General features: G+C 44.2%; 1 protein-coding gene across 2 annotated transcripts in view; it reads right to left on the bottom strand.

Moving 5' to 3' along the window:
* The window catches only part of ABCB10 (ATP binding cassette subfamily B member 10), a 550,176-nt gene that overhangs the window by 506,578 nt on the left and 18,511 nt on the right, over positions 1-25,087 (bottom strand). For both annotated transcript variants that reach the window (XM_069607430.1, XM_069607431.1), the window contains exon 2: positions 13,173-13,373. In XM_069607430.1, coding sequence (XP_069463531.1) covers positions 13,173-13,373 — 201 coding nt within the window. The remainder of the gene's footprint in view (positions 1-13,172; positions 13,374-25,087) is intronic.

Here is a 25,087-nt window from a genome sequence, read left to right as displayed (position 1 = left end):
GAGGGGCCCTTCCTGTCCATCTTCAGAGTTCTGCGCCTTCGACGCCGCGCCTCCGTGGGAACCAGGTGAGCGTTACAATACATGACTGGGAATTTAAAGACCAATCAAACGAAACGGAGACTGGTACCCAAGGCAGAGAATACAGAGACATTGCGCAAACCTGAAGTCTGAACTGTCCAAACATGCAGAATATCTGGAAGAAGATATAAAGACATTTGGCTGGGGTTCAGAAACCAGCCACCACTGCAAATCCCAAGGAAGAATCTCTTATAGAACTTACCACTGCCCTGTACGCTAAAAGCACCAGTGAGAGCAAGCTTGTTTAGACCATCAGTGTTAAGTACATACATTTTCAAGTAAAGTAAGCACAACAAATAGAAGTTCCGGAGGTAAAGAATGGTGACGAAAAAGGATGGAAACAACATTCTAGAGGAATCGAGAGGAGAGCAATGAAATATGAAGTATCAGCCACTTTAACAGAGTTCAAATAGAGAAAGTCGTGGATAAAGTGGATTGGATGGAATCCCAGCAGTCGCAACGGGCGGTGAAGGAAGTGGTGTGGAATCAAAACTTTAGAGTGTTCAGAAAGAAGAGCGAAGACTTGGCAAATAAAGTAGACAACATTGAAAAAGGAAAACAAAAAGGTGCAACCTTGATTTAGTGGGCTTCCAGAAAAAGAAGGAGCAATGGCGCAAGACCTTGAAAACATAGCCAAAAACTTGTTCAACCAAATACTTGAGTTAGAAGGATTCAGGGAAATTAAACTGGACAGAGCCCACAAAGGAGCATGAACAGGAGCTGGTCTACGGCACATTATAGTGAGAGCCCACCACTACCAAGATACGGAAGCGGTCCTGAAAAAAACTTCCCGGGAAGGGAGCAATAGCTTTCAAAGGCCAGAAAGGGGTGATCCTACAAGACTTATCAGCCCTTACCTTACAGAGGAGGAAGGCTTGTCAGCAAATTACAACATGACTTGGGGACAAAAATATAAGATATCTATGGAGATTTTCCTTCGCTACGATTTTCAAATGGGAAGGAGAAAGATACCACTAAATGGATGAACTAGATATACAATTAATTATGGAGAAACTAATAGATGCTGAAAAGTCTGAAACCTACAATCCTAAACTGAGGCAGGAGCCAGGGTCAAACATGTAGACTGATACACCACCTTGGAGAAGAAAGATGCCAGGATTCAGGTAAGTTAAAAAAACCAACACCCGTCCACAGGGAAAAGGAAAGAACAATACGCTTCACGCCTGAACATAGGCAGGGTTTACTAATTTGCTTCTATAAGCAGTAGAAGAAACTGGTCACCAAAAATGTTAACCATGTTGCACTTAGAGGGTGTTCTCACTAGGGGAAAGGGGGGGGGGGGGTCGGGTCAGGGACATTTCTCTACCTGAAGAGGTATACAAATGGGAGGACTTGGACCATCGGAAATCCATGAACATTTCCTGGTGGGGCAGGTTGCTTCCGGTGAAAATTAACTTGTTACCAAGACTTCTGTTTCCTATGCTACTGATTAAAGTTCTGGATTCACCATTTACAGAGATTGATACAGTGTTGTCCAAATTTTTGAGAGATGGCAAGAAGCCCAAAAATTGTCAGAAAAGTTCTAGGTCTCCCCAATGAGAAAAAGGGAATGGCATTCCCAGACTTTAGAAAATATTATAAAGCTGCCAAACGGAGGGTGGTAAAATACTACCAGAGAAAAGAGGTGAAGAGATTATGGGTAGACAGAGAGGACAAATGGAAATTTCCATCGAAAGTGAAATAATTACTGGGGTGCCCAAGAAAAGCAATCCCAAAAAAAGGATATGAACACTCAGTACTAGGCATAATCTGGCATATCAAGAAGCATCATGGAGAATGAGAGTTTAACCACATTGCCGTGCCCTATGGGTTCGATGGAAAAGGGTAGGTCAGCTTTTTGAGAAAGGACTTTTTAAACAGCTAGGATAGATCCATGAGTAGGCTGGTACGGTATGTATAGGTATTTTTCAATCCTGCAGGATGAAAGGGATACTAACAGACCATTCCTGTAAGGATGCATTAAATAGATAATTGACAGAATTCGGGAAGGTTATATGCGCATCAGCTCCAGAGAGAGGAAGAATATCAAAAATGTATAAATACTTACTGAGGAAAGAGAAAGAAAATAGATTAGGATTTACAGCAGCATGGGAAAGAGTCCTATGGGTAGCATTACAAGGCGAATCCTGGAAAACTATATGTATATCTACGTTTAAGAGTCTGATCTCCAAACATGTGGTAGCACCACCCTGTAGGATACTGCACAAGTGGTACTTGGATCCAGTGGTGCTGTCAGATATTTCCTCATGTAAACAATGCCTGCCTCTCGAGGGTGTAGGAGCAAAGCTATTTTTTCACGTGTTGGAGCTGCCCACTAGTGAAGACTTATTGGAGGAAACTGCAAAGTTGGATTAAAGAAATAAGAGCAACTATCAGGCCTCTCGACCCCAGTGTGATAATCTTAGGAATCCAAATAGAAGAGGGGGAAAGTTTTGGCCTTCCCATGCTCACTAAGGAACTTCTGAATGTAGGCCATATGGCTCAAGGCCAAAAAGGTGGAAGTACGATTCAATTCCATCCAAGAGAGAATGGTTCCACATGGTGTGGGACAGGTTTGATTACAAAGCTAACAGCACAGAAAGGGACAACCTTCAATGAAGAGTGGGGCCCATTTATAAATAGGTATGCCACAAATCAAAGTGCAATGCCCAAACTAAGAAATCTAGAGTCTTAATGTATTTTAAAAATGTGTCATACCCCATGAGGCCATAGAGAACAAAGATTTAAGGAAGAGATTTATGGTTGGTTACAACAAAAAGGGGACATAGATCATTCCTCCTGAATGCATTTGAGCCTCCTGCGGGAACGGCACTAGTCGATAATATACAAGCAGCAATATACACACACATAACGGACTGTGTTGGACATCACTGGACCCGTTTTGTATCTTAAGTTAGCCAAATGTTTCTACGTTATATACATAATAGGGAAACGTGAAGGAAGAAAACCACTAAAGGCTGAATAGATTGGAGGAGTGCATATAGCCCGATGGGTAGTGTGACGAAATCCCAGAATGCCGTCACTGCTTCCGTTTGGAGAGCCCCTTTCCATGAGGCCAGGGAGGTGAGGCCACTACACAATGGTCCCCCTGGGGTTGGTAATCAGTGGGTGGATCTCACAAAGTGGAAAACCCCTAGTGGACCAGTGACAGTGGGAGAATGCAATATCAACTTTGTACCACCATCTCTCCTTCACCCCCACCCTCATATACTATACACTTCTGAAGCATGGAAGAAGTGAGAAGGACAGAGACAAGGAAGAATAGGGATGAATACAATGTAGATCTGAAGCAAGAAACTGTGACGAGGAACAGGCACAGAGATGCACAGATCACTGAGAGGAATCTATCTGAACGTCTAGTCTTCAGTTACCGAGCTTACTGGTTAGGAGCATAAAGACCAACAGACTTACCCGATTGTCAGACACTGCGGAGAGGAACCACGAGAGGGGCCGAGGCTCACAGAGAAGGCTGGCAAATGCAGATCCAGGCATGGAGATGTAGAAGGGACAATCTTCACCTTGTACTGCTAAACAAATCGAGAGGCTGGCTGTGGGAAGTGCGAGCAGCACAGGCCAAAAGGAACAGGCGGTCTTGCGAAGAGGGAGATGCCGGCGGAACCGCTACAGCAAGTCGACAGGAACGCCAGAGGTCCAGCGAATCAGAAAAGAACACAGGGAAGCCTGCAACCAACCAGAGGACTGCAGCCAAGAATCTGGAGGTAACTGGGTGACAGCCTGTGGTTGGCAGTCCCCATAGGGTGAAGGAAACCCTAAAAAGCATAATGAATGAAAGGTGGGGGAACGAGGACAGCCCCTGCGCAATCACAAGTGACAGTTTACCAAAACATGGTAACAAGGGAAATAGGGTCTGCGATCCTTCTGAGAATAGGACATCAGGATATAAAAAGGCCTCTTCGTGGTAGTACTTTTAGGGAAGATGACTGTCGCAAGAGAAACCACCATGAGAACTGTGAGAGCAATATATCTGAAGACAGAACTTGGAAGGGAGTAAACCAAGCCTGTAAGTAACATCAAGCGACTATAAAAAGAACTGTGAGAACAATATAAAAAGGAACACAGAGCTTGGCAGGTGAGTGAACCAATTTTTTTTCTTTTCTTTTTTTCCCTTTATTGTGTGTTTGGCTATTGGACAAACCTTAAGCACATTTACAAATACATCTTAAACACCATTAAAAACAATATTAAACTGCATCTCAAATTGATTTTCTCATACATAAGTGAAAAGAAAGTTAACCATTATATAATTCATGAAATTAAGACAATACCGATGTACGGAATATAGAACTTTACTAGTTTATATATTAGCATAATTTCATAAAAAGTTGTCTAAAAGGCTGTTTGAGTACCTGAAGAAGCCTCAAATAGCTCTAGGGTTTCTTTCCAGTGATGGCAATGGAGTGAGCAACAAAATTGATCAGTTTCAAACTGCTCGATTTGACTGAAAATTACTGTAACCCCCGGCATATTGAACTTTTAGTATGGTGCACAAACATAATATATGGCGACTTGTTTCTATGTTGTTCCTGCAAGGCGACATAGTCGCTCTTCTAACCCAAGCCCCAATATACTCCATTGTAGGAAGAATGTTTATGCATAAATTTAAAACAAAACGCTTTAAATCAATGGAGCAGAATGTGGTCAAATATATTTCAGGGGTATTTAGGGAGAAGGTCTGATGAGTATTCATTATGTCTCTTTTTCAGAGATCATTTTCCAGTGTTGTTTAGTTTATCCCCCCAAATCTTCGACTTGGCCTTCAGGACAGCTTCTATATTTGGAGTGGTCAAAACAATTTCATGTGGCAAGATGATAAATATTGTGAAGTAGTCCTTTGTAGTTAAAAATTTACGGATCGTTGTCACCAGTCAGAAGTTTGCCAATTAAGCTCAGCAATTTGTTAGAAGTTAATTTTGACAAAGCGATCTTAAGATAAATTAATGTTCTTTGTAGATACCACATTGAAATAAGGGGAGAGACCCCGAATTCCATTCTTAGAGATTCAACAGGAAGAGAGCAGGGAAGATTTATTAATGAACATAGAATTGTCCTTCAGAAAGGCAATTCCTGTTTGGACCTGTTCGGACCAGGAGGATCTAGGGCCCGACCCCCTGCTCAGACAGCAGGTAAGCATGCACCAACATGTATTACCCCCTCTGTCCACACAGGCCATCCCCATCCCCTCTGGTCCCCCTGTGATGTTCCCTTATAACCCCCCCCCCTTTCTCGCACACAGGTGTTGCCCATTTTGCTTGATTCTTCTACCCCTTCAACCCCCTCCAGCCTACTTCTGCAGGAGTCTGTCCTAATACGTTCTGGTTTCACCATCACCGTCTTGTAGCCAATGCTGGATTTGACTTTTATGGACTTCATTCACAGTGCGTCACCCTTTCTCAACTCTTATGCTGTACTTCCTTTGCATCTTGTACACATGGTGGCCCTGAATCATGCTGTTCTCCCATCTTCATCTTGTATCCTGGCTTGCAACATTATGTGTTACTACTGACTTCTGCAATTGTATTTGTTCTCCACTCTTGCTTCTCCACTCTTTTTGACTGCTTACTCTCCGTTCTCTCCTCCTTTCCCTTCTCCATTTTCCCATCTCCTCCCCTTACTTTCTTCTATGCACTTACTCTATCAGAATTGTCCCTGGACTTAATATGATGGCAAACTCGTTTGTTTCCTCCACGCTCCCAATACTGTTTTTTCCCTCCCCACACACCCTCTAGCACTATCTGAAATGTCGTCAGGCCTAGTATGATAGTCGCTTATTTTGTCCCTCCCCTCCCTTTCTGCATCCCTCTCCCTCACCTTTTATTTTTCTCCGGCTCTACCAGAAACGTCGTCAGGGGTAGTACGGTAGTCACCCATCTGTTTCCATTTCCTTCCCACTCTCCCCCTCCCTTCCTTATCTATGTCTTAGCTCTTGCACTATCTGAAATGTCGTCAGGCTGAGTATGATAGTTAATTTCACATCCTTACTGTTCATGGCCTGTAAGAATGTCATTGTATTTTCCCTTCTTCCCTCCCTTGCCCTGAAGCGCTTTGAAACGCACAGTTTATTTATATAGCGCCCATACACAATCATATCATTGTTCCCTCAATCTCATCGAGCCTTCTGATGTGTCTGTATGAAAGCACAGATTAGCCATACAATAAACTCTCAATGTTGCTTCACCACTATCCATTTTTTCCAAATATTTGGAATAATTAACTTGCCATAGAATCGTGTAAGAGGATAACATTTAATCAGTAAACCCAAAATTTATCTAGGACTACCAATTTGCTATTATTGAGTTTCCAGGTAAATAAAGTTTTTTTAGGAATATATTTCCTCCAAGGTACATCATTTTCGTTTTTGAGATGTTGATTACCATGGTGTTTTTCATGGCGTAATTAGCAAGGGCGTTGATCGAGCGATGTAGCAAAATCACATTTAAAGCGAGTAAGTTGGTATCGTCTATGTAAACCAGCCAAGAGACTGGCTCACCATTGATTTTAGGCAGGAAATAATGAGCGGTATTGATGGTGTCAGCCATGTCAGCTACATACAAGTTAAACAAAAGAGGTGCCCTGTTGAAGGCCTTGATTTGTGTTCAAATATTCTGTGAATTCGCCAGCTTGACTCAAGCGGATAGTAACTGACACGTTTGTGTATAAAGTTTTGATAAACAAGAGATGAGAATCGATTCTCCATGACTAACTTTTTCCATAGCAATGGACGTACGACTAAATCAAAGGCCTTACTATAATCTACATAGCAACAGGATAAGTTGTGGTTAGGGAATGAATAGCCTCTGCCCTCAAATACTGACTGGCACTAATGTTATGTAGCGTGCAGTGTTCCTTTCTAAATCCAGTCTGGAAAGGCTTTTTTAGTAATATAGTTGCAAAGAAATGTTTGGCTAGAATCGAGCATTGCCAATAGACGGTAATTTGCTGGGTTAAGTCCATCTCCTTTTTGGAAGACAAGTGTAAAAATAGCATTTTCCTAGCAATTTGGGATAGCTCCACTAAACTCTATTCTATTAAAAATGTCTAACAAGACACTGGCCCAGAATTGAGGGTTTGCTTTGAACAGAGTGTTAGAAATGCATCCGGCACAGGGGCCTGTGAGGCCTTAATGTTCTTAATAGTGATGACGTCATCCAAGCAGTAACCAAATGGTGCATCTTTTAAAATATTAAAAATGTAAAATCCCGTCATGACGTTCACCTTCTGGGTCAAGGTAGAGCTCGGCAATATGGGATCCCCATGAGGTTACTGGGACAGGATTTAATTCTGATGCAGAAGGAGTCATCTGGAATTCGTTGAATCAAGACCAGAATTTGCAATTGTCGTTTGACTTAAACAGGCCAGCCATTAATTTCGAATTGGCATTACGCAAAGAGTGTTTGTGCTGGCATAGCCAAATCTTGTAGAGAGTGGCCAGGTTATTTAAATAAGCCTCTTTCTCGTTACTAGGCATGATGACTCACCCTCTAATATTAGCCCTAGATTTGCAATAAACTAGCTTTTGTTGGTGAATCAGAATGCCAAAAGGAACCAGATGGCCACTGCCAGTTTTACCGAACAAATGAAGGTTGCTTAAGTGAGTACTTTTCGTTATACACCATATCCTCGCCTCTATTTCCCAACTGTGTTGGTCCAACCAAAGCTCCATTAAAAGGTTGATTTACTAACGGGATAATGTTAACCTTGTTTATCATAGTGCCAGTCCATATAATACGGTTTCCTTGCTTATTAAGTCCAATATTGGCGTTTCTAAAAATGTTCTTGCAAGAAGGGCCAACATTTACTGAGGCGTGGTCACTCACATTCTTTAATTGAATCTTGACTGGGCCACAGCGATTTGCCATTACTGAGTCAATAACAATCAATATGAGAACAGGAACGCACGTTAGTCCAAATGGAATGTAGGGCATTGTTTGTAGGTGTATTATAAAGCAAACATTCTAGACTGTACGTGGTTAAAAATCGTTTCCATTGACAGTCAGAATTACCCAGAGGATATTCTTTTAAGTGAAGATCTTTTACATTTAGGTCACTTGCAATCAAGATAGAATTATTTTTGTATACAGGCCATTTTGCAGATCATAAACATTAATAATCCAAGTTCTGACTACTGAATTTTGGGAAGGAAAGAACATAGCTGACAAAACATCAGGGGACTTCATATTGCCCCGAAACTTCTCTAGCTGGAAATTATACCCGGTTCCTATTGCCAAACCCCAACTAGCTCGTCCCCAAGAAGATGGTGTCGCTGAGTTATGAAGTATAACGTAACTGTCTACTTCAAAGCACTTGGAAACCCACGTTTCATGTAGAATGAATAAATCTGAGGCCACAATTATGGAAAATCCAGTTGGATGAGTGAGAAAAGGCCCGTAACCCCACATATTCCATGATAGCCAATTCAAAGGCCGTCGGGTGAGAAACTGTCGATTTGCCGCTTCAGTAACCCGCTCTGGAGAACCGCTGTTCAATTTCTCTACGGTATTCTGCTTTTTGTCCATTGTAGAGTTGAGCAGCTTGCAAGATGGGTAGCTCAGCGGATTGGGGAGCAATAGCATGAGTAGTAGCTGTGGGAGATTGTAAGCTTTCCAAGACTGGCTCAATTTGATGACAGATGGTTAATCAAAATGTGTTCTAAGACTTGAACACTTGATTTTAACAGTGCCACCATCAACGGGGAAGTAAATTCAATGAGCACCCAGTTGGAAACGCTGCACATCATCAATGTTTGTCTTGGTTATATTCCCTTCCCCTTTCTGTTTACGCCTTTGTTGCCCGTCTGTAGTTATTACCCATCATTCCTTGTCTGCAGGACTCCTTACACTCCTGTCTCGTGTGCACTATTTTCCGCTCAGCTTGAGGGCACGACTCTGCCCTCAAGCCCCTGACAGAAAGGATGGCTTTTCTTCCATAAATGAGCAGACTGGCGTTGGAAGAAAAGCCAATCTCCTACTTATCTTGTAGTCCTTTTCTCTTCACTCTTTCTCCGACTACTCTTTTCTTGTTGATAAAGAAAATATACTCTTCTGACATTCCTATCCCTCTCTCGCACATCATGCTACTGGTCTATTCCAACTCCTCAATAACATACTCTGCCTTGGCCCATGATCCTCCTCTATCTTACCATCATTTCTCTTCTGACTTTGCAGACCTTTTTCATTCCACTCCTGCTGTCTTTTACCATCACCTCATCTCATTCTGTTTCATCTCTATGCCTCTCCCTCTTCACCATCTTCCTTTTCCCTTCTTACAGACACTGCTTTCTTCCCAATTATAATAATTCCACAGCGCGTATCTCTCTCTCTCTCTCTCCCTCTCTCTCTCTCCTCTTCTCCCCCCCCCTTCACCCACCGCCCATCCCCCCACCCCCCTTACTTTCTAAACTACCGGAGCATGTTGTCTTTTCACAGGTCTCATTTCTGAATTTGCACTCACTTCTTCCTGCTTTCAAATCTTGCTTTCCATCAGTCATGCTAAAATCTCAATAGTTATCCTATTATATCTACCTGTGGCTTGTGACACAGTCAATCACCCTACTCTTCTTTCCACACTTGCCTCTCTGGGATTGTCCAGATCCATTCTCCAATGGTTTTGCTCCCATCACACTGAGGGAACATATTCTGTGCCAGGGGCTGGACCCATTTCTTCTCATCCTCTTCTACATGGTGTTCCCCCCAAGGCTCTGTACTTGGTCCTGTGTTGTTTACGCTTTATACTTTAGTTCTTTCTGCTCTCATAACCTCCTATAGTCTATCATATCACTTCTATGCAGACGATTAATTCATAGTTTTTTTCTTTTCATTGGTCACGACACACTCCATACTTCTGTCGCTAACCATCTCTTGCTATCCAGTTTTTGATGCATCCCACTTCCTTCACCTCAATCTGACAAAAACTGAAGTCCTCTTTTTTCCCCCCAGCTTTCACTCACTGTGCCCCCAACCAAAGTTACCACCGTCTGCTCTTTCTTTCCCTTCTTCCCTACTCGTTCCCTTGGTCGCTCGTGATCTTGGTGCCACCTTTGACTTTTCCCCTCCATCTTTCCTCTAACATTTCTAACACTACTCGGATCTGTCATTTTTCTCTTTTCAACATCCGTTGTTCACGTGCTAGTCAATTGTTACAAGTTACCACACTCCTCATTATTTCCCTTATTTTCTCTCGCCTCGACTACTGCTGTGTGTTTTTGTTTGGTCTCCCTGTTTCCCAACTTACCCTCCTTCCATCTGTCTATAATGTTGGCTATTTGTCTTTTCTTCTCTCCCCCATTACGCTGCGCTATCATTTATCTCCCTTCTATTTTCTCCCGTTCAACTATCACCTTTTTCCATTTCCTCTGCCTTGTCTACAATTGCATCTGGTTCTATGTCGTTTCATCAACCACTTTATTTCAGACGTTTATTTTCCGATGCATTCGTTTCGAAAAATCTCTTTGAAACTTGTATTTTTAAAATGTTTGCCCCAATCCCCTACCCCATACCTTGTAACCATTTACCCAATCGCCTCAAACATTTCGGAGAATTTTTTCGATGAAAATGCATCAAAAACAAATGCTTGGTAAAAATCATAGCGATGAACCAACGGCATACGAGTGCATTGATAGATTCACTCCACTTTCTCTCATCTATACCCACTCTACATTCTCCTTGATGAGCTCGCCATTCTCAATCTCTACACCTTTCTGTTCTCAAACCTCCCTGTGGTCCATCTCATGTCTGCTCCTTTTCACCACTACCTCCCAAATATTAAAACTCCCTTCCCTTATTCATCCGATCTTTACCTACTCTCTAGATCCTCCACTTCTCTCAAATCTAATCTTCTGTCTACTGTCCCTAATAGTTTACCCTTTTCATACTCAGCACTCACGCTTGTTTAATGTACTCCGTTGCATCATTAAAAAAAATATCATACAGCACTTTCAACAAAACACTTCATAAATCCCAATACACGCACAAGGTGATGCAACAGAATACTTAGGAAAATTAATTAGGTCACACAAATTCCAAAACTTGGTATCTGGCTCAAAAATATTTGACTCAAGGTGATGAACCTGCGGGCATCACTTTCCTCATAGCGAACCTTCCCATGATATTCTCGGTCTGCTTCTGCTGACATACTTAACTTAAGGTAAACTGAGAGCATCCGTGTTTGAATGGTGCCAAGGAAAGACCAGAGACTGATCGTAACCAAACAATATCTTTGAGATAGAGCCGTGAGTCATTAGCAGGTTGATGTGTGGTCTTGCATGGACAGTAGAACCTCCCACCATATCAGGGAGGAATCAAAAAGACTCGAATCAGAAGTACTGTAGCCAATTGACAAAAAAAATGGGGAGAACCAGCTGAGGGAAGCATGGAGGGCAGCACTTTGCGACAACCCATGTAGAATGCTGAAGAGATGTCTGGGAGGCTGGGGTCACTATTGTTGGAGCTCCTGAAGGAATAAGCAATTAACTGAATGATAGCAGTATTTGCACAACAGCATGGTTGAAAGGTAGATTGGTAGCAGAGGAGAATTTTGTGGTGGTCAATATGGTCTTGGGGTTGGTATGTCACTGCCTTCCTGAAGACTTTGCCATGGGCAGGGAGGTGAGTGATGGGGCATTCCTTTTCCACATGGACAGGGAGGTGAGTGATGGGGCATTCCTTTTCCAGTTCATCAGGTGCCTAGGTAGGCTGGAGGAGTTGACGAGGATCGCTAATAGCAGATGGGTGGCTGGTGCAAGAGATAAGGGAAGTGTAACATTGCCATTTGAAGTGTTTTGAGGGATTGAAGTGTGGTGTCAACGGAGGCCAGGGTTAGTGGTTTACAAGTGTGCCTGGGAAGGATGTTGTGGAGGGGAATGTGCAGGAATCCATTTTTATTTTGGAGCATTTCAATGTGTTGTCCCTTAGTGTTAATCTGGTCAATGATAAATTGGCTAACGTTGGTAGATTTCATGAGAATGTGCGATGGGAAATGGTTGGAGGGGATTAACACTGTTTGAGCACTCAAAATGGGTTTTAGCTTTAGTTTTCTGTCTCACAACTTGGCTAGATGTAGGAGTTCAGATTTCTGTTCGTGGGTGGCGAGTGTGGGCACCATGCAAGTGTTTTTGATGGCAATCAGGTCCTCAGAGATCCGTTTGGAGTGCCAGAACGTTGCCAGTTTGCATCTGTGGGTTTTATTTACAGTATTAAGGTTGTTTGAAAGTGTGGAGGAAAGCGTATTCAGGGTGACTTGTGACGAGTGACTGTGAACTGTTCAGTGGTGGGACGAGGGGAGGCTTTGGTTGTCAGGTATCTTAGTGGGGAGTGGGTTGGCCTGGTGGTCATTCTTGTTCCGAGTGATGTGCAGTCAGCATGGTGTGGTTGGGGGAGTTGGGGGGCTACGAGTGAAGGCATGTAGAGATGCATTTGATGGAAGGTTTTGTGGGGGCTGGTGACAATCACAATGGACATTGTGAAAGAAGTGTTGGTCCTGCAATTTCCACAAATGGGAAAACATAATGAGCAAAAAAAAAGTATGTTACATACAATGCACCTCCCTAAAACCAATATCTGCAAGTCTCCGTATAGATTTAGTTGTATCATTGACGATGCATTCATCCATCCAGTAAGCAATTGCATTCACCAATTTATCAGCTAATGAAACTGCTAACTTCATCTCAGGAGGTCTCTTGATTTGGTAGAAGAAAACGCAGTGGTATTTGCACACTTGCATAATTTACAGCATTATGTCTGCAGTGAAAACGTTATTGCATTAAAGCGTTAAACATAACTCCGACAGTGCAAGTTTAGTGAATTGTGATATTTTTGCAATGCAAAATTGCACGTTAAGCATTTAATTTTGCAGGCCTGCAACAAATTAATTAGAGAGTGTAGTACTTGGTCAAAGAACTATGTTCAACTACGAGAACTCAAATACGAGAGACATGTACAAAAGAAAACTGATGACCCCCCCTACCACCTTTTCTCCGTTCGCTCATGACACGTTAAAAAAACCTTACTAAAAATAAAAAATCTTTGTAAGAGGAACTAAAGTGGGACACTTTCAGTCACCTGAGATTTGCATGAGGTAGACACGAACAGCATTAGCAGCAGCACCACACAAGAAGACTCCACTGAGCAAGGCACACAGGTTGGTCAAGCTGGCAGTCACGTCTTCGGAAGGATTGAGGTAAATTACGTCAATCACCTTGCCGAGCAAAAAGGGTGCAGACATGGTGATGACACTGGATACTGTAAGAAAGCCGACGGCAGCTGGAAAAATAAAAAATAAAAAAAGGTTAAAAGAAGTTTTGTTAGTTTACAGTGGCACCTGGATCGGCACAAAACAATCAATACGCACTCGCAAATACATCTAAGAAAACCGTCGTCCAATGCCCCCATTATCTCAGAAGAACTTTCTACCGGATGGTTCATACACCAGTAAGGTACTTGTTATAACTCGCAACACAATGTTCATTTAGACATTCAGAGAATGAATTGAATTTTTTCACATTACTGAAGTTTCACACACAACTTGGGCTTTTGTGCAGGAACACAGTGAAGGACCTGCATAGTGCTTATAAATCGAGTGGCTGAAGGCAGACCGGGTTTCGATAGTTCATTACACCAGTAGCGTGTCTACTGCTCCAACTAAATCATTAACTTTCAGAAGACTGCTTTGAGAAAACACTGGCAGGCACTTTGAGTGCAACATCTGATGTTAAGTTTGGATTAAAGCGAGCTGAAAGAGTTCCCATGAGGAGGTGTTTTGGGAGGGGTGGGAATAGCCATAGGGATTAGCATGACCATTGGCAGTCGACAGGTGGGCAAATAACCTTCAAGCTTGTGTCCCTCCTCATATGCCACTTCTCCCAATCTGTACTCTAAGTCTCTAACGCAATAGTTTCTGCTTACAAGTGGCTCTGCCACCCAAGAGCCCAAAGTAACTAAAAAGGGTCGAGGTCCCAGCCAAGCACCTACACGCTTGCACACAACACCCACATGTGGTTCCAAAAGTGCTCTAGGGTTCGCAGACATCTATAGATGGAGTTGGAGTATCTCCTCCTGCAATGTTTATGGGAGAGACTTGCATGTCCATAGCGTTTTAAAAATGCTATTATCACTTTACTTGTATGCAGGATTTAGTCTTTAATGTTCAGACTAGCTTCCAGACTGCTTTTTTGAAAACAAACAGCACTGGGTGTAGTTGACCTGCCTCATGGCTTCATTAGATGCAGCAACTTCTACAAAGAAATGCGGAGAAGGATCTGGGAGCAACAGGAATGGTTCTGCAAATACCTCTTCTGCTTCTTCGGCCCAGACAAATGCAACCCACTTTTTAGGGAGCTTCTTGAGTGGAGACACGAATTTGGAGAAATCCCAAATAAACCGATGATAAAACTTTGCAACCCAAGGAAGCTCTGGAGTTGATTGGCACTTCTAGGGGTTTGCTAGCCCCCAACTGTTTTAAGTTGTTTGCTGTTTATCAAATTGTAGGTCCATGTGGATTACAATAAATAGGTGCAAAACCAAGAACTGTTAAGAAAAGACTGAGTTAACATAAGTCGTACATATGTACAAAATCTAACAAATCTGAACTTTCTAGGCACTAATATTTACAATCATACCATTGCCCAGTGGTGATTCAGACTTTTAGAACTGGTTCCGAAACATTAAAAAAAAGGGGGGGATAGAGATTGAAGACAGAAATCACCAGAACTCTTTTGGATTTGGTCTTTATACTAGGGTGACCAGACGTCCCGGTTTTCCCGGGACAGTCCGGGGAAATCACTGTCAGTCGCGGGTTTGCATGGTTGGGTGGCTACTGTAATTAAAATTGTAGTTATTTTTCACAACGCTTTCAGAATTTTGAAGTTGGAGGATTGGATCGAACCCCCAACCTTTCAGGTACATGTCACAACATTTACTGAGTGTACCCGAGAGACTAGCTTGGAAATGATTGTACAGCAAGCCATGTTATATCAATGAGAGCAAATGCTTGATTTGAATTTAAAATGCCAAGATTCACAGACAAAACAGGGATTTCTGAGCAATATAGCTTATTCTTAAAGTGCCAAACAAAGTTCTAAAGTTCACAAAACAAAAAGGAATAATGTTCCATCAGGAAAAGGGCCCTCCCTTCCCCTAGGTTTCTTTTAGTTTCTCACAATCAGTCCAGCACTTACAGCAAAGTCGAATAATGTTTGAATGTTTCCCAAGGAGATAACTCTCTCCCTGGATACTCCTTTTATCCACTGTTATCTCACAGTTAAAGGGGGCAGGGTTTGTTTCCCGTCAATGTCACTGTTTTTTGAGATATTTACTTTCTCTTTCTTGTTCCTTTCTCAAGGGGTATGGCTTCCCCTGTTGTCACTATCCCACAACTTCAGGTTTGTTCACTTATCTTCTCCCTGGTTATGATATGATATTTTATGTATAGTGCACCTAAACACAAGTGTTTCAAGGCGCGATGAGGCAGGAGAGTCTTACTAGGCCTAGTGACATCAAGATCGCACAAGTGCGGGGGAGATGGAAGGGGAGAAGTGCCAGGGGAAGGGGAGGAGGAGCAAGTGCAAGACATGGGATCAAACATTGAAAACAAGAAGTGCAACTAGCAGGTGACAGTGCAGGGTTGAGTGCAGAAAAATAAGTATTCGATAAGTGCAGGTAGTGGGGTTGTAGGGTTGCAGATACAGCCCCAAGTTCAGGGTTGCCAGGGGCAGTGCAGGTGTGCAACTGGGAGGGCGGGAACCTGGGCCCGTGGTTCAGAGGGTAGCCAGGTAACCAGTGCAGTGTCAGACAAGAGATCAGCAAGGTAGTGGAAGAGAATACAGAAGCAAAGAGGAAAGTCTTGAGCTGCTTCCGGAACCAGAGATGGTTCTGCTCAAGTTTCAGAGAGGCAGGGAGTCTGTTCCAGAGGGAGGCACCAGTCAAAAAGAGAGATCTGCCCCAAACTAGTTTCTTGGAAAAACAGCAGACCCTCAAGGGGTTGGAGGTGGAAGAGAGAAGAGCTTGAGTAGGAAGATACTTCAGAAGAAAAAGCTGGAGATATTTTGGTCCTAGGCCCCAGAAGGCCTTGTGGACAATGCAAAGGGTCTTGAACTTGATCCTTGTAGCCAATGGAGAGATTTCAGTGCTGGAGAGATACGATCCCTGGGCTTGAGGCCAAGGACAAGTCTTGCAGTCCTGTTCTGGATGAGTTGCAGAGGACGGAGAGTAGAGGCAGGCAGATTTAAAAAGAGGCTGTTACAGTACTCAAACCTAGAGAGAACCAGAGCTCTAGAAACCGTGAGCTTCTGGGGGAAGGAGAGGAAAGGAAGAACACCTCTGAGGAGGTGCAATTGGTAGTTCGACTTCTTAGGGACATCAGTAATATGAGAAGAGAAGGAGAGTGATGAGTCGAAGAGAACCCCAATGTTCTTAGCCTCACAGGTGGGTGCAGGAGGAGGGGCAAGGAATGCCGGCCAGAGAGTGGCAGGAACGAGGGGGCAGGTGTGCTGAGGATCTCGATCTTGCTGGCATTCAGGCAGAGATAATTGGCGGCGCACCACTCCTGGATTGCCGACAGAAAATCAAGGATGAAAGGAGGAGAGACGGCAGAGGGGAGCCTGAAAGCGGGCTGGGTGTCATCCGCATAGCAATGGAATTTGGAGCAGAGAGCAGCAATGCAGTGGGCGAGCGGTACCCGATACTGGTTGAACAACCAGGGAGAAAGGTTAGACCCCTGGGGAACTCCGCAGGTGGAGAGAGAGAGAGAGAGAGAGAGAGAGATAGAGATAGAGGAAAGGATGGACCAAGTTGGACTTGGGAGGAACGGTCATAGAGGAAAGATGTCAGCTAGGCCAGAGCCTGATCAGTGATACCCAGGTTATCACAGAGACACTTGAGCAGGATGGTATGGTTGACTGTCAAAAGGAAGAAGAGAAATCAAGTAGGATGAGAACAGAGGGAAGATTAGAGTCAGGGTTAGAGAGCAGGTCTGTACGGATCTTCAGGAGAGAGTTTTCCATATTTCTGGCTGCTCTGACGTCAGACTGATGGTCATGGAGACAACCAAGAGATTCTGCGTGAAGATTAAGCTGGGAGATGGCCAGCCTTTACAGTAGTTTGCCCAGAAAAGGTGTGATAGAGATAGGTTGATAATTAGCCAGAGGGGAGGGGGTCGGCTGAGGGTTTCTTGAGAAGAGAGTGCACAAGAGTGCTTTGTGTGGAGGGGAATGTTCCGGAGGTGAAAGAGTGGTTGCACAAGTCAGCCAGGGCTGGAGCAAGGGTGTCAAGGTGGTCCTTGATGGTTTTGGAAGAACAGGGAAGAACTGGTTTTGATGAGGTTTTCATAGATCGGACTTGTCTAGAATTATCATCAGGGGAGAAGAGCGGGAAGGTAGAGAAGGAAGGGGTGGTGGCTGCAGCGGGCTGGAAGAAGAGGATATACTGGAGTGAGAAGCAGGAGAAGTTGAGAGGGTGGACAGGATGTCCTGGGTTTTAGAGATGAAGTGAGAAGCCAGGGCCGAACAGAGGGCCTGGGAAGGGACAGGAGAGGTAGATAATGCGGCAGGATTGGCCAGCTACTTGCAGATTTTAAAGAGTTCGGCCGCAGAAACGCGAGCTTGGATGTGTGCCCTCTTCTTAATGAGGACAGAGTCGGTATTGCTGTTGGAGCAGGCAGCAGGCCAGTTTGTCAGAGGATGTACAAGATGCCAGCCATTTCCCCTCAGCCACCCTACACTGGGTGACAAGGACTGAGTCGTACCAGCAGTTGCATTTGATTTTAGGCTTCATGCGGATCCTCATGACAGGGACAGGTACATCGAGAGTATCAGAGAAAGCAGAGTGGAGCGAGGAAAGGGCTGTGTCAGTGTGCGAGTCAGCCAGAGGTGCAGGAGGGGGAGAGAACGACGCAACGAAAAGCCTCAACTGACACATGCTTCATGGGTCAAATGACTGAGAAGGTGGGTGGCAGTGTGGGGGTAGGCTTGGCCTGAGGGTAGAGAGGAGAGGAGAAAGTGGTCACTCCAGGAGAGAGGAGTGGTGAGAGGGTTAGGTCTGAGGAGATCAGAGCATCAAGAGTGTGCCCTGCAGAGTGAGTCGGGCCAGAGGGAAGAACGGAAAGGGAGAGGGAGTCGCAAAGGTCGTGAAAGAGTCCTTTGGCCAGACAGCAAGCATCCAGGTGGATGTTGAAGTCTCCAAGGAGGAGGAGTTGATTTGTAGAGGCCAGGAGGGAGAAAGAGAGGTCGGCCCACTCGGAGAGGAAAGGGGTGATCAGACTAGTTGGCCAGTAGATAGTAGCAACTGTGAGAGAGTGGCCAGGAGAGAGAGAAAGCCTACAGACCAGGCATTCAAAGGAGGAGAATGCCTGCATAAGAATGATAGAGGCAGGAATCCACACTGGGAAGATCTGGACTACCTGTCAGGGTTTACTCTCCTGCAGCGTTTCACTGTTTTGGTTTCTTCCCTCATTTTATTTCTTCCTCAAAGGGGTAAAACTCTTATCTTTCTGGATCCACAGTTATAGTTTGTTGCTTTGATCCTTCTCCTCTACCTGGTATACTCTCCTGCCTGGGTATTGTAGTGTATTCTTACAAAAGGGTATGCGTCTTACCTTTTAGGACTATCCCATACTTTCCAGCTGGGCTTCTTAACCCCTTTGTTTCTTATTATCACTTCTCTTTCCACCCCGATTTACTCTCCTGCCAGGGTGTCACAACTTCTTATTTGGGTGGGAGTTCCAGACTCATGGTTAACCTTGTTCAATATCCTGCCAGGGCTTCTTCACTTTCTTTTCACTCTCTCTTGTATCCAAGAAACATCACGTCTCCAGTATCGGGTCACGGACCCTTTCGCCACAAGCTTTTTATCAATTGTACTGTCTTTACTTGAGTTTTCAACAATGCTCGGTTCTGCATTAATTTTACTGCTTTCACTTAGGCTTTTCCCAATGCTCGTATCAATTCTGTTGCCTTCACTTATGCTTTGCACAATATGTGTGTCTGTATCAATTATATCGCCTTCTCGTAGGCCCTTTGCAATGTTTGTATCTGTATTAATTATAACGCTTTCTCTTAAGCTTTTCACAATGTTTGTCTCTGTATTAATTATATTGTCTTCTCTTTTGGTGCTTTCTAGCATTGGGGCCGGCATGCGGTCGTCTCCGTTAAAACTCCCGGTAACCCATGTGCTCTCCCAGGGATTACTGGTGTTTCTCTGCGTCTTCAGCATTCGTCGTGGGTCTTTGTCCTCGCCACGTTTCACCTGATGACCGGTATTGCCTTCTGCAAGCCGCTTTGCTTCTCCCAGTGTCTGGCAGCTCCGGCAGCCATTGACAGGGACATGATGAACTTCTCCCAGCTTCACTTCACTGCATGCCATGTCCGTCAGCTTCTGAGCTGTGCTCCGCTCACCTTGGTGTCCCAAACAACCTCTGAGCATGTTTGGATGCAGTAGCAGGCTCTGTCTTTCTCCTACTGTTAGCTCAACTGTGTGTATTTTAAATGGCCCGGTCTTACTTAGGAGATTCCAATAACTAGAATGCAGCATTGGTTTGCAATGTTCGGTCATCCGCATTACTCCTTCCCTCTTTATCTCAGTACTAGAAAAAGGGGAGGGGGGAAGGGGTGCATACTGATTCTGGCTAGAAAAGCCTGGTAATTAAGCACCCACTTTACATACAGGAGTGTGATACAAGTCCTTGGGTGTTACTAGGATTTATCACTGAAGAGTTGTTGAAATCTAATATTCTCTTGCCTCCATGGAGTTTGTCCTCCCCTACGTGGTTCTCCCGCATATAGCCATCCCTAGGGTAAATTTCAGGTAGATTCTGCCTTTCCCTGACCAAGTAGGAAAAGCTTCCCACTGGAGAACCAGTGACAATATTGCTAGATTCGTCACATAATGATTTGCTGTTGCCGGTCTGTTGCTGGGCATAAGCAAGTAGCGAAGTGCATTTCAACTGCTTTTTTTTTCCAAAGATGTTCGCGGTTCCAGATCATGAGAGTCCTCCTTGAAACAATGTATATTGTTCCTGGTTTTCTATTTCAGCTGTAACAAGCTTCTTTTTAAGGCTCTGGCTGCTGGCTTGCTCCAATCCCTCAGTGCCTCACTGCTTTCCCTGAAGTTCACCTCAACAGCAACCCAGGCTTATCGCTTGCTGCACTCTCTCAGCATCTCACTGCATAGCAGTGGCAGCCCACAACAGCCTGCCGCAAGGCTAGAGGGGGAAATATACCACCTTCGTGCATGTAATGACACCTCCCCAAACCTTTGCAACCACAACCACCCCCCAAAACCAGACAAAGACACAGGACAAGTGGTGTGTTGGAAGAAAAACCCCTGCGGCGTGCCATATTACGCAGGAGTTAATTTACAGGTCCTCCGTAAAGGATATCACAGTGTCAGGGTTCTAAGATGAACTGGCGACCCCACTGTGCCAGGGAGGAAGACCCGCCAACACTGCAATGCCCCATGGCCTCAACAAAGGTCTTGTACCCCTGGGTGCCGTGCTCTGACCCTTGGCTGAACTAGACCCTCGTGGTCTCAACCAGCACTTTTACGTGGTTGTACCCCATAACTCCACCACGACTCGCAGGTGACTGGTGACATTGAAGAGTCTCCCCCCCTTTGCCAGCGGCCCGCTTCTCACACACCCCACCAGCTCGGGTGCACTGCCCTGGGTTGCCTTTAGAAATTGGCTGGTCTGGATTTACGAAAGACAGGCTTTGAATGCCAGTACAATCTTCAACTGCCAACCCCTTATGAACTTATTTATTTGTACTTCTTATAACACGCATCTCGCCCTCAGGCCTCAGTGCACAAAAAAAACTAAAGACAAACACAACATGAAATGCATCAATACTCCGATGAGAATTCGAAATAGCAGGAGGTCCAAAAGGAAACAGGGAGAACAAAGATAATCCTTTGAATTTAATAAGTAAGTCTTTCTAGTTTTCTAAAAGCTGGCAAGATTCATAGCATCCAGCAGATTAGTTGGGGGTTTATTCCAAAGCTCTGGAGCACAGAAGTCATAGCTCGTTGTTAGGGAGAATTCTCAGAAATGTGCTAATTCCCTCCACCTTAGAGACCCCCAGCAACTTTGCTGGATTTTGAGAACTTGATTTTTTTTACCTGGAGAGAGCGAGACCCTTTTTCCCCCACTGTCATGTATTTTAATCCGATTTCTGAGCTTTGTGTTTGTTTATGGAGCCTGACAAACTCCATAGGCATCATCTTTTACATTGTGTCAAACAGCACCTGCAGTGCAGTGGCACAGGGAAGTCCTTCAGATTTCCCAAAGGTTTAAATACCTTCTCTGGGATAAACTACTGTTTGCCAGAGCAGTAAAGCGAAAATGACTTTACTTACATTGTAACTTTCTAGGCACACTATCTTACACTAAGGTGCTGGAGGGGTTACCTAGTATTCCCTTTGACCAGCTTCTCATGTAACATTTTTATGTTACGCTTTCCTCACTGAATTGCTGGTGGCAGTGTCTTAATTTTAACTACCGTAGTGTGCATTTACCACGGGCTGCGTTCGCAGCTGCAGTAAAGCACCCATGGGTGTCATTTTTGTCAAAAAGGCCCCAGCCTTTTTTTTGCCATTTCTTTGTGGAAAGGTCCTTCTTGAGATTTACTCTGCGCACCAAACTAGGTTTGGTGCCATTGTTCACTTTGCCTTTGGTGGGATTCACGAGTGAAGCCCGCCTCTGGCTCCAGGGTGTCTGGGGTAGGCAGGAAGGGAGGGAGGGAGGTGCCCGAAACTCCCTGTGCTTAGTCTCCTAGGAGACCCAAATGCACTCTGTAGTGATTGGCCGGCTGATTGTCCGGCAAGGACAGCCACCCTGCTGGGTGACTGAGAGCTAGGCTGGAATGTATGGGAGAGTACTCCTGGACCGTTGGTGTGCTCGAAGAAGCCCTGCTGCTGTGCTGAAACTCCAAATTCGTATCAACAGAGAAGCCCCTGCAAGGACGACTTCTCCCCTTGAGTTGGTGGGACCAATCAACTCCAAAGTAAGCCACCTGGACACACTCTCCGAGCTGGTTGCTCTTCCACAGAGTTGCTGCTGGAAACCCAATAGCCAGGGAGAGGAACACCAGATTGTGTGCGTTGCTTTTAAGTTGGCCAAGAGCTCCAGGAAGATCCTCGGGACTCCCAAGAAGCAGGACTGGCCGAGTCTAAGCCCCCTCAACAGAGTGCGGGACCCCAGAAGCATGGAGAGTCCATCTCGACAGCCAGGAACCGCAGTGTTGCTATATGCGGTAGTCGCAGCGAGGAGCTGAAAAACTGAAGTGCCACTTGTTGGAAAGATTGCCGGTTGCGAGCGGTGACCTTCCCATTGCAGTGCAGGAGTCCCCAGAACTGCTCAGGAAAAGAAGTCATCTGCTGCACTTATTTTTCAATACAAAGGTGCTGTAAAAGTCGGAGAGAACTTACCTCTTGTTGTAGAGTTGCTTGCATCTTCTATTACTCACAAGTCTAAACAGCTTGTGGCCTTACATGGATTCTTCTTTTCTTCAAAGACTTCTAAAACATTGTGCAAAGACTTTTCTTACTTACCTACAAGAAGTGCTTCATCCCATATCAGACTTTTGCCCATTGACTTTGGCTTAGCCTGTTGTGCTGAATGACACTTCTTAGGGGGATCCAAAAGTATTTGCCTGCTTAAGAATATTTGTTCTAATAACCTTTCCCTTTAACCAACTTCTAAAAAAATATTCTAAATGCAAACAGTAAGATATCAATGTCCTCAGCACCCTAGCTATTGAAGTCAACTGAAGGTGTAGGTTGTGTCAGTGGGCCATCCCAAAATGGTCTTTACTGATTTAGAAACGAAGATTGTACAGTTTTGAAGTGTATTTGTGTGTTACTTTTATATTGCTCCCTTCTGAAGAAAGCTTATTCTAACTGACTGATAAATTAATAATTGTTTATTCAAGAAAACTTGTGTGTAAGTGTTTATTTGAATACTTGTCACTGTGAATCTCTATGTAACGCCCCTACAGCTCACATTGACCACTCTTGAGATAAGCCTGGCTACTCAACACGCTACCAACATGTGAAGTACAAGCTTATACCAATGGTTGGGTTTCCTATTAGCTGTAGTCAGGGTTGTTGTAGTGCACCCAAAGGGTACTGCATACAATGTTGCCTAACATTCATTCCACTAAAGTTCTTTAATTTGATGCGTGACTGCGAGAATCTGTTTTTCCCATTGGATCCGAGTGCTCTAGATGACACTGCATCCTGAAATTTGGCTCGCAAGGTAGCCAGGGGAATTTCCTGAGCAGCATGTATGTGTTAATGACAGGATTTTATGTGAAATTCTGTCACACACCAGAAGCCAGTGGAGCCCGCTCCTTGCCCCAGTGACATGCACCGTCCTTTTTAGACCCTTTACAGCTCTGATGGCTCCATTCTGAATTATCTGTAGTGATTTTATATTGGTTTTGGAGGTACCAATCATCAAGCCATTACAATAATCAATGTTTGTGTTTATCAGGGCCCCAGCAAAATAAGACAGATTATTGAAAGAGAGATAAGGCCTAATCTGTTTGATTAGCTTGGTCATATAAGCACAGGTGGATCTAAGCTGTGCAAAGGGACAGAGGTTATAGGACGGTAATTGCCTGTATTTCCAGGGTCAAGTGATGCCTTCCTAAGTAGGGCAGACACCCAGACCTCCTTGAGCCTAGTAGGCACACTAGATGTTGAGAAGGACAAATTCAAAATGCAGGTAATTAAAGGGGCAAGACAACTAATAGACCCTTTAATGATGCTAGCAGGACAGGTATCTTTACAAGTGGTGGACTGGAGGCCAAATACGGTCTTATAGAGGTCTTGCTCTGTGACTTGACAAAAGTCAAACTGAGGGGTAACAGTGTCCACTTTACCTGGACCACTGGTCCCCAGATATGACAGCAACAGATTACCCTGTAGATAGACCAGCCTGTCGGGCTCTAATGTTCTAAAGGTGAGAATCAATTTTACGAAGTAATCCAATCTGGATAGCTTCACACCAACTATCGCTCATGTGATCTTTGCGGTCATTTTGTTTAGTACCTAAAGCTCTTTAGGAATGGAACAGTTCCTTGGGTCCTGATATAGAATTAGCAATTCTGCTGTTAAAACTGTCCTTCTTGGCTAAAATAATCTCCTTTTTATAGGCAACAGCAGCCAGCTGGTAAGCAAGCTTAGTCTCTGCACAAGGATCCCTTACGCCATGATTGTTCACAGGACCTCTTTACTTTTTTGTGTAAAATAATGTTGCTATTGAACTAGGTTTTATTCTTAACTTTGGTTTTTACAGCTCTCATTTCTTTCTGGGGCAAGAGTTTCAATTATTGCTGAAGTAAGCTCCATTAATCGTGTCACTAATACCTCATTGTCCAAAGAGGGAACCGTGCCCATAAGTAGAGATGCAGCAAGGTTGGCAAAGACTGCACAGGTAGCCTGAGCGTACTCTCTCGGTAAGTCTGGGATTACAGTTAACTCGACAAGGAGCACTAGTTAGTAAAAGGTCAAAGAACATAAGAAAGTGATCAGACCATGGACAGGTGGTGCAGACATACAAAGATTGTGACCAGTCAAGAGTGTTACCATCCCTATATGTAGGAATTTCATGTGCTGACTAAAATCCATAGCAGAAAGAGCAGAAATTAAGGCACTGGCCTTAAGATCAGAGTTGTTAAATGCTCAATGACTAAAATCGCCAAGAACCATCAATAGGCCACTAAGGAGGGACATAATTTGTTCTTTGAAATGGTGTGTTTTGTAGTGGTCTATAAAAGGACAACAAAGGCCACAGTGGTGTTAAAGCTAACACTAAGCTTAAGATGTAGACACTTGCAATTATCCAGCTCATCTATGTTGGATAAATGCCATTTCCATGAGTCACGAGCAATAATGGCAAAACCCCCCTCCGAGCACTGCTATAATCAACTCTACAGATTCTAAAACCTGGTGAGTTGGCAAATACAGCTGCCTGTGTGGAGGTC

The sequence above is a fragment of the Ambystoma mexicanum genome, chromosome 4q (assembly GCF_040938575.1).
Source record: "Ambystoma mexicanum isolate Mex_15411 chromosome 4q, UKY_AmexF1_1, whole genome shotgun sequence".
NCBI lineage: Eukaryota > Metazoa > Chordata > Amphibia > Caudata > Ambystomatidae > Ambystoma > Ambystoma mexicanum.
The sequence above is the reverse complement of the archived record's forward strand: the minus strand, read 5'-3'. Positions and strand labels throughout refer to the sequence as shown.